The 8,315-nt window shown below is 30.8% G+C and overlaps 1 protein-coding gene across 1 annotated transcript; it reads left to right on the forward strand.

Annotated features, from left to right (window-relative positions):
• The first annotated feature begins 2,759 nt into the window (after window positions 1-2,759).
• Window positions 2,760-4,481, forward strand: LOC114165173 (zinc finger protein 10-like). The gene has a single exon (XM_085667966.1). The coding sequence runs from the start codon at window positions 3,268-3,270 to the stop codon at window positions 4,186-4,188; it is 921 nt and encodes a 306-aa protein (XP_085524092.1). The 5' UTR covers window positions 2,760-3,267; the 3' UTR covers window positions 4,189-4,481.
• Window positions 4,482-8,315: the final 3,834 nt, after the last annotated feature.

The following is an 8,315-nucleotide window of genomic DNA, read 5'->3' on the forward strand; positions in this document are numbered from 1 at the left end:
AAAATCAGTAGAGGTAGCAGATTTTCTAGGAATATGGGTTGTGACTTGATATATTTTGGTATGATTGTAGTTAATATAAAATAGTGACATTATAGTCTTATAATATTTTGAAAATCTATTTAAATGCGAAATGTAATTTCCTTTAATACTTGATTATTAAGGACTATAATGTTGTTATTTGATGTTTTTATGTACATTGCATATTTTTCCATTGACCAAAATATTGTGTCCTTTTCAAATTTGTAAATTCTCAAGGGAGTAAACATGCCAAGTTTCTATGGTTGTTACAAAATTTATTGGGAAGATATATTATCAATATGTATCCAATTCATATAAAAAATTAATTTTACTTTCAATCCAAAACCTTAAAGTAATGAGTTTATGGTCACATTGGTACACTCTTGTTTGGATTGGAACATTTTTAATCATGAGTACCTCAATGGTGACCTTCTTATACGATTATATTATCACAAAATGGGACACGCTTGCGTAAAAGTCTTTACTAGTAAAACTTTAATATAGAAGTACTAAAAAAATAATTAAATAACGATCAAAGTTAAAAACAAACATAATTGATTATTCTATTAACTAACGAAAATGATATTTAGATACAAAAAGTGAACTTATTTTTGACACAGGGTCCACGTAGTATTTAATTTTTAATTTAAAGTTTAAAAAACATGGAAAACTGAATCAACACACGTGTGGGTCAAAATTTAAAGAGGGAAAATTGCTCTCCCAAATCCAAAAGCTACAGCCGATTCTTCCATCACCACAACACACTCCTTCTTCGTTTTCTACCCATGGGTTCCTTCCATTGGAGAAAAACGCAAGCTTGATAAAATAACTTCACTGTTCTAGAGAGAGAACGACCACCATCGCCACCAAAACAGTGTTCGTCGAGTGGGTTGCCTTTGCCATGGAGTAGAACGAGAAGATACGAAAAAGCGGAAATTAGTGACTAAGAGAAGGTTTCGTGTTGGTAGCCTTAAATATCATTTTCGATTGCAGTAATAACACCTTCTTTGGACGGTGACCATGAAAAAAAGTCTCCTAAGTTACTTATGATGTTTGTGGGGAGTTGTGATGGTAAAAGTGGGGAGTTATGTTGGTTATTATGGTCATCAATTGCAGTACTTAAAAAAAACAAAAAAATTAAATGTCACCACTAAATGTTCTGTGTGGACAAAATATAAGACAAAACGATTTCCATTGCCATTAAATTCAATAACACCTTCTTTAGATGGTGTCCATGAAAAAAAAAAGTCTCGTAAGTTAATTATGACCTATGTTGGATATTTTGGTCATCAATTGTGGTACTTAAAGAAAAAAAAAATAGAATGTCAACACCAAATGTCATTCTATTTTTTTTTAAGTACCACAATTGATGACCAAAATATCCAACATAGGTCATAATTAACTTACGAGACTTTTTTCATGGACATCATCTAAAGAAGGTGTTATTGAATTTAATGGCAATGAAAATCGTTTTGTCTTATATTTTGTCTACACTGAACATTTAGTGGTGATATTTAATTTTTTTGATTTTTTTAAGTACTGCAATTGATGACCGTAATAACCAACATAACTCCCCACTTTTACCATCACAACTCCCCACATACATCATAAGTAACTTTAGGAGACTTTTTTTCATGGTCACCATCCAAAGAATGTGTTATTACTGCAATCGAAAATGATATTTAAGGCTACCAACACGAAACCTTCTCTTAGTCACTAATTTCCGCTTTTCGTATCTTCTTGTTCTACTCCATGGCAAAGGAAACCCACTTGACGAACACTGTTTTGGTGGCGATGGTGGTCGTTCTCCCTCTGGAACGGTGAAGTTATTTTATCAAGCTTGCATTTTTCTCCAATGGAAGGAACCCATGGGTAGAAAACGAAGAAGGAGTGTGCTGTGGTGATGGAAGAATCGGGTGTAGCTTTTGGATTTGGGAGAGCAATTTTCCCTCTTTAAATTTTCACCCACACGTGCGTTGATTCAGTTTTTCATATTTTTTAAACTTTGAATTAAAAATTAAATATTACGTGGACCCTGTGTCAAAAATGAGTCCACTTTTTGTGTCTAAATATCATTTTCGATTAACTAAATTAAAGACTACTTTACAAATTAAAAATGATTGGTATCTAAAATAATCTTTATTATTAATAAAAAATTATAATTTATCTATAAATTAGAATATAAATTAATTTGTAACATTTGCTACCAAACAAACAGTGAGTAAATAAACCCAACTAGTGCATTTGCAAGATTAGAAAAGAAAAAGTTACACATTCTTACCCAAATTTCTCGAGACCGACATTAATTTCAATTTTTTCAAGAAGTCAAGCTTGTAAGTGGTTTATGCAGTATATAGGATATTTGGATAAATATATATAATATTTGGAGTAAACTCCATTAATATGAAAGATTTATTTTTTTACTTTGAATGAGGATGGATGGAGTATATACTAGTTTTATTAATAATTAATCTTCATTAGTTATCTTTTAAGAGAGTTTTCATCTATATATAAGATTTAAAAGATCCCATTGATATATAAAAGAAAAAAAAAAGTTTTTGTTGTTGTCTGAATCATAAAATGGGAGTAACTACAATCACATGGTGAAAATTATGTATTTATGGAAGGTTACAAGTATGATAAAATTTATTATTAGTATTTTATTAAGAAAAAGTACAGATGTAAACCCTATATATTAAATGTTCTGTACAATGAAAAGCAAGTATATTAAAAAAAGACAACACAGTGGTGGATCTCTCTGAGGAGATTGCAGTCAGATTTTTTGAGTTAAGTCAGTACTACAGTGGCCACCCCATCTCATCTCATGTTATGTATAAGACATTGGAGGTCCCACATCGGTAACTTTCAATCTCATGGCTGCTACTACTTTGCTTCTCCTCACAAAGAAAATGCAGAAATAAGGGAACTTGTGAGCCCTATTATTCATTCTGGTGTCTCTTCTTTGACTCCTTTGGAAAACCAACCACAAAACAACACACCAAAAAGGTTAGAGTACCCACCACTTCATCATCTTCCACACAAAAACCTCCTTCAAGCAATCCCTATCTAAGATCCAAACATAGTATACACTCATGTGACTCTCAATTATTCCTTGCTTAAATATGGGATCACCTGCATAACATAACATAACATAACCCTCTTCATCCATATACATATCCACCTCTTTCTCTTCTCCATATTGTTCTTTTCCTAAGGGTTTTTGGTGATATTTTTGTGGTTTGTGTTCCAATGGAACAGGGTCAATGTTGGACTAAGAGAAAGTACTCTTTGAGCTCTACTCTTACTTCACCAACCAACCCTTCCTATGGTGACTCATGGGAAGAACAAGCTTTTGCAGAAGATGCTGCTAATTCTCTTGGTGGCTGTGTGTGGCCTCCAAGATCATACTCTTGTAGCTTCTGCAGAAGAGAGTTTAGGTCAGCACAGGCTCTAGGTGGCCACATGAATGTTCATAGAAGGGATAGAGCAAGGTTAAAGCAACAACCCTCAAGCCCCCACAATGAAATTCTATGTCATGAACTTAAAACTCAGCTCAACAAGCCAGTTCAAAGTCCTTTTTCTTCTTCTCTGGATGATTGCCTATACCCTTCTGTTTGTGGATTGCCTTATAGAAAAGCTAAACCTAATTCTTATCATGATTTTGTTGCTTCACCTTCTTCACCCTCACATTCCAAGCCCTTGTTGGCTCCATCAGTTAATAGTGGTAACCCCAGAGAGGAAACCATGATTCCGTTTTATGATTCCAGTGTTCTCCACAAGATTTCTCCTGTCAGCAACTCTTCCGAATCATGGCCAAGTTTAGCTGAAGATCATAGATTATATTCATGTAAGTTTCATCCTCAAGCTGATTCCAAGAAACCCTCCAAGGGAATAATGGATTCTAGATGTAGGGGTGATGATATTGATGGAGATATGAGCTTGAATTCAGTTGTGTGTAGCACTCACCCATCTTTGCAGTTTGAGAGTACTAAAGAAGCAGATCATATCAGTTGCAAGAAGAGGAAAACAGATGCTTCTTCATCACCATTTTCACCAAAGTCAAGCTCAGTTGACAGACATCATGTGCAGACAAAGATGTTTGAATTTAGCCCTAGCTCAATGGAAGAGCTGGATCTGGAGTTAAGGCTTGGTAACAGGTCCAAGGTATAGCAAGTAGCATAAACAGAAAACACCACCCCACTGTTAATGAATATATAAATTTATTCTCTTTTTATGTTCATCCTAGTTTGTTTTCACTTCTTTCAATACCTCACAATATTAAGGAAGCTTTTCATCATGTTTGATTGGATCTCCTGAGAGAGCCTCTGAATACACATCTGCAATGTGTCAATCAAGATAACAATGCTGCAATTATATTGACAGGCTTGTAATCTTCCCTTTTTTGTAGATAGTGGCCAAACAGTGGATTGTTTTTAATAAATGCAGATTAAATGACTTTGTAATTTTGATGTGGTTCCATCCATTTTCACTATGATCTTCTGAAAGTTTTCATATAAAGACAAACATTTACCTGTCTGCATACTTCTAACACCACAAAACATGTTAATTCTCTAGTTTCACCCAACAAACACAATTCAAATTTTCTTGCATTGGTAATTATTTTTTTCACATTCAAAATTAAATAGGGTTTCACTAACACACATATATATATATATACATATATATTATACACAGTTTCTCCACAGAAGAGTTGTTTGCCAATGAAAAAAACCAATAGAAGCAGGTCCTTAAATAATAATGGAACAAAACCAGTGTTTCTGGTGTAGTTCAGTATTATGCATGTGGACAACTTACTTGAATACATGAATTTCAAATTCCAATATCTCTGATAGGTTTAGGCATGGAATCACTGTTAGAGAGAGAGAGAGAGAATGTACTGTGTGTAAAAACTGTTAAAGTAGTGTAATAGTGAGATTAGGGCATTATTTGTGTGGGGTTTAAGGGGTGAAGAAACTGAAAGTGCATGGAACAATGTGAACCCTTTTTCCCTATTGGTTACCTCACTGACATTCCATGAGACAAAGAAGTAAACAAACCCTTGAAAACACACTGATTGAGCTTTTCACAGCCGCATAAAGTCAGATACATCCCAACATTGATTCCCTTTTCCTTTGTATTATTCTCATCACTTCAGATCTGTTACACACAAATCCATTTGCTTCCCTTCTCTCTCTCACCTTTTTCTATCTACCTTTCTTCTAAATCCCTCCAAAATTTGCCACCTACTCCCCCATAAAATATTACCTATCACAATATGCTTTTGCATTTTAATAATCACAGAGAGAATATTATCTACTCTCACAGACTCACAGGCGCTAACTACGCAAGTTTTTGGTTTCTTCTTCTGTCTATGTGTGAGAATATTTGGTATACACGTACCTATACATTCTAAAACTATAATATTCTTTCCAGATAGAGAGAGATTACAGTATCTTCTAATAATCTAAACTCAAAGAAATTGATGTTATCATACAGAAATTCTTAGTGTATATATTGACCAAAAATGATTCTAAAACTCTAATAAAATGTCTCTCTTTTTTGATACATACGGTAAGAAATTGAAGTGTGGCAAGTATTCTTGAGAGAGTACCAAGAGTGTAAAGTCTCATGAATGGTAGAGAATGAGAAGTTAACTCCAGTTCCCCTATAAACCCTAACCCTAGGTAGTGAAGTTTGTGACATAAATTGGTGCAGGACAGAAGGAGTACATTCTGGGAACTTCTTTATGATATTTACCTTAAATGGCAATCTGATGGAACACCCTTTTGACTTAAAATCAGAATTTTCACCTAGCATGATCATTCAAACGTAGCTTTCACATGAACACAAATACATTAGGCCACACCCAAAATTTAAATTCCCTTGTGAGCTAAAGAATGAAGGTGGATTTAATGATCTGGAAGGAGGGGTTGTGGCTTTTTTCCCATTATTGAATTAAGGGTTTGGTTTTCTTAATTTGCATGTGGTTGGGAAAGAAAATAAAGTATGATATATGAATGAGTAAGGAGGTGATATTTTTGTGTAAGAGGGGGGGTTCTTAAAGGCAGTTGGTGGGTTTTTGTCTTGTTTTGGGGTTGTGAGATGGGTAGGTCTGATATAAACAGAGAGTAATCAGTGAAGTTTTGGGGTGCAGTGGCAGAAGTGCACATGGGAAGAAACTGTCGTTTCTCTATTCACTTCAAGGGTAACATATAGAATAGGACTATAGAGAGTGAGTGAATGAATGAATTACTAGACCAACTTAGTGGCTCAGAATTCATATCAATTTGTTGGATTACCAGTAGATACCATGTTGTGAACATGATCAGTTTCTAGCAATAGTTACCATTCAAAAATGTTCACAACTGTTGTGACCAAAAACAATTATATGCTTATGAGTCTTGCAAAGGAACTTCCACGAATCTAAAAATGCTTTAAATAACAATCGATTTTAGAGACTAAAATTAATATGTCACTATCATATTAATTTATAAATTAAAAATTGATTTTAAAGTAATCACTATTAAATAAAAAATTATAATTATTTTATAGATTATACTCTAAATTAGTCAATAACATTAGTTACCACACTCTAATTAATTACTGACGAATCTAAATACTAATTCTTTTAATAATCAAAACCTATTAATATTAGTGACTAATTTAAAATTTAATTAACAAACTAATTATAATATTTTATTCATAATCGAGATTATTTTAGATATCCAAAAATTTTAGTTTATAAATTAACATATAAATTAGTTATTATAATAACTAATTACTTTTTTATCTAAAACTAGTTATTTTTTAAAAATTGGTTTGTGGTGTCTATCTCCGATCACACCTCTTCATTTACACTCTATATATCTCAGAGTGTAGAATTAATTATTAATCCTTGATTTATTAATAATTTGATAATAGATAATATAATAGCTTTGATAAATAACAATTTAAATATTTTTATTAAAATTAATTTTAAACTTAATTTAATCTTACGAAATTAGTTTGATAAATAACAATTTAAATATTTTTATATTATTTAAAATTAATTTTAAACCTAATTTAATCTTACAAATTAGTTTATAAGATAAAATTTACATCATAGTATTCATAAATTCTTTTTATCTATACTAACTTGATATTTTCATCTTTTAGGTTTCTAATAAAGTATATGAAGAAAACGAATCCAGGAGAAAAGAAATGGGAAATCAGTGTTTATAAGAATTAGAAGTTTATTTTGAGAGAGAAATTCCAGTACATTGGGGGTTGGTATTGTCTAGGATTGTTGTTGTTTATATTTGACAACTAAGGTCTAGTGATTATTTTTGCATGGGGTAAGTTCCTATGATCACGAGCTCTTTTACATTCCATATAAATTACAATATCTGTTCTCTCTCCCTCTTTCTCTTTCATATGTGGCCTATTTATATATACTTTGTATATTGTGAATGTGAGGAATAAGAGTTTTTTTTTTTTTTTTTCTGGATCCCATGAGAAAGTTAATTTTTCTATGTCTGTTGCATAATTATTATGCCTTAATTATATTTTTTTATACAGTAAAAATGTAAGAGAATACTAATTTTGAAGAAATAATTTTATTAATAGTTCCTTATTTGTATTTTTACTGTTTATCATTAATATTATTTTAATATTTATTTAATTTACTATATATGACTCAGGAAGTAATTACAAACTTCGATTTACATTTTATTATTATATGCCCGTGAAGGGTATATACGTGTATCCGTACTTTTCTTTTACTATTTTAATATTAATTATTTAATTTTTATAAAATAATAAAAAATTATGATAAGTAAAATATAATATTATCAAATATTTAATATTAAAAAGAGATATTCTTGTTTATTCAATATTAAAGAGTTCTAAAAAAATTATATTTATATACATTTTAAATTAAAATACAAAATAAAATTTCATGAGAGTTAAAATATTTATTAAATTTGTAAACGTTAATGTTATCTAATTGATAAAATTTAAAATTATTTTAAAAAAATATAAAAGGAAAACTAATATTTACATTAGAAAATTATAAATGTATGTTTACTTCAATTTTTTAAATTATAATGAAATCTTTTTTTTTGTACACTGGTAAAAATTATAATACATCATTTGATCAAAATCACACAAAGAACAAAGATTATACTAATAATAATTTAACATAGATCTGTCATCTTTTGAACTTCAATATGTGTTGGATGATGATAAAAAAAATTCAAGGAAATTACTTTAAATTATTATATTATAGTAAATAAAATTTGTTTAGACAATTATAGTGC

The sequence above is a fragment of the Vigna unguiculata genome, chromosome 10 (assembly GCF_037176805.1).
Source record: "Vigna unguiculata cultivar grain cowpea cultivar isolate G323 ecotype 2 chromosome 10, ASM3717680v1, whole genome shotgun sequence".
Classification (NCBI taxonomy): Eukaryota; Viridiplantae; Streptophyta; class Magnoliopsida; order Fabales; family Fabaceae; genus Vigna; species Vigna unguiculata.

Bases quoted from the DNA above. Each gene is read 5' to 3' on its own strand.
- LOC114165173 (XM_085667966.1), top strand. From the start codon at position 3,268: ATGGAACAGGGTCAATGTTGGACTAAGAGAAAGTACTCTTTGAGCTCT.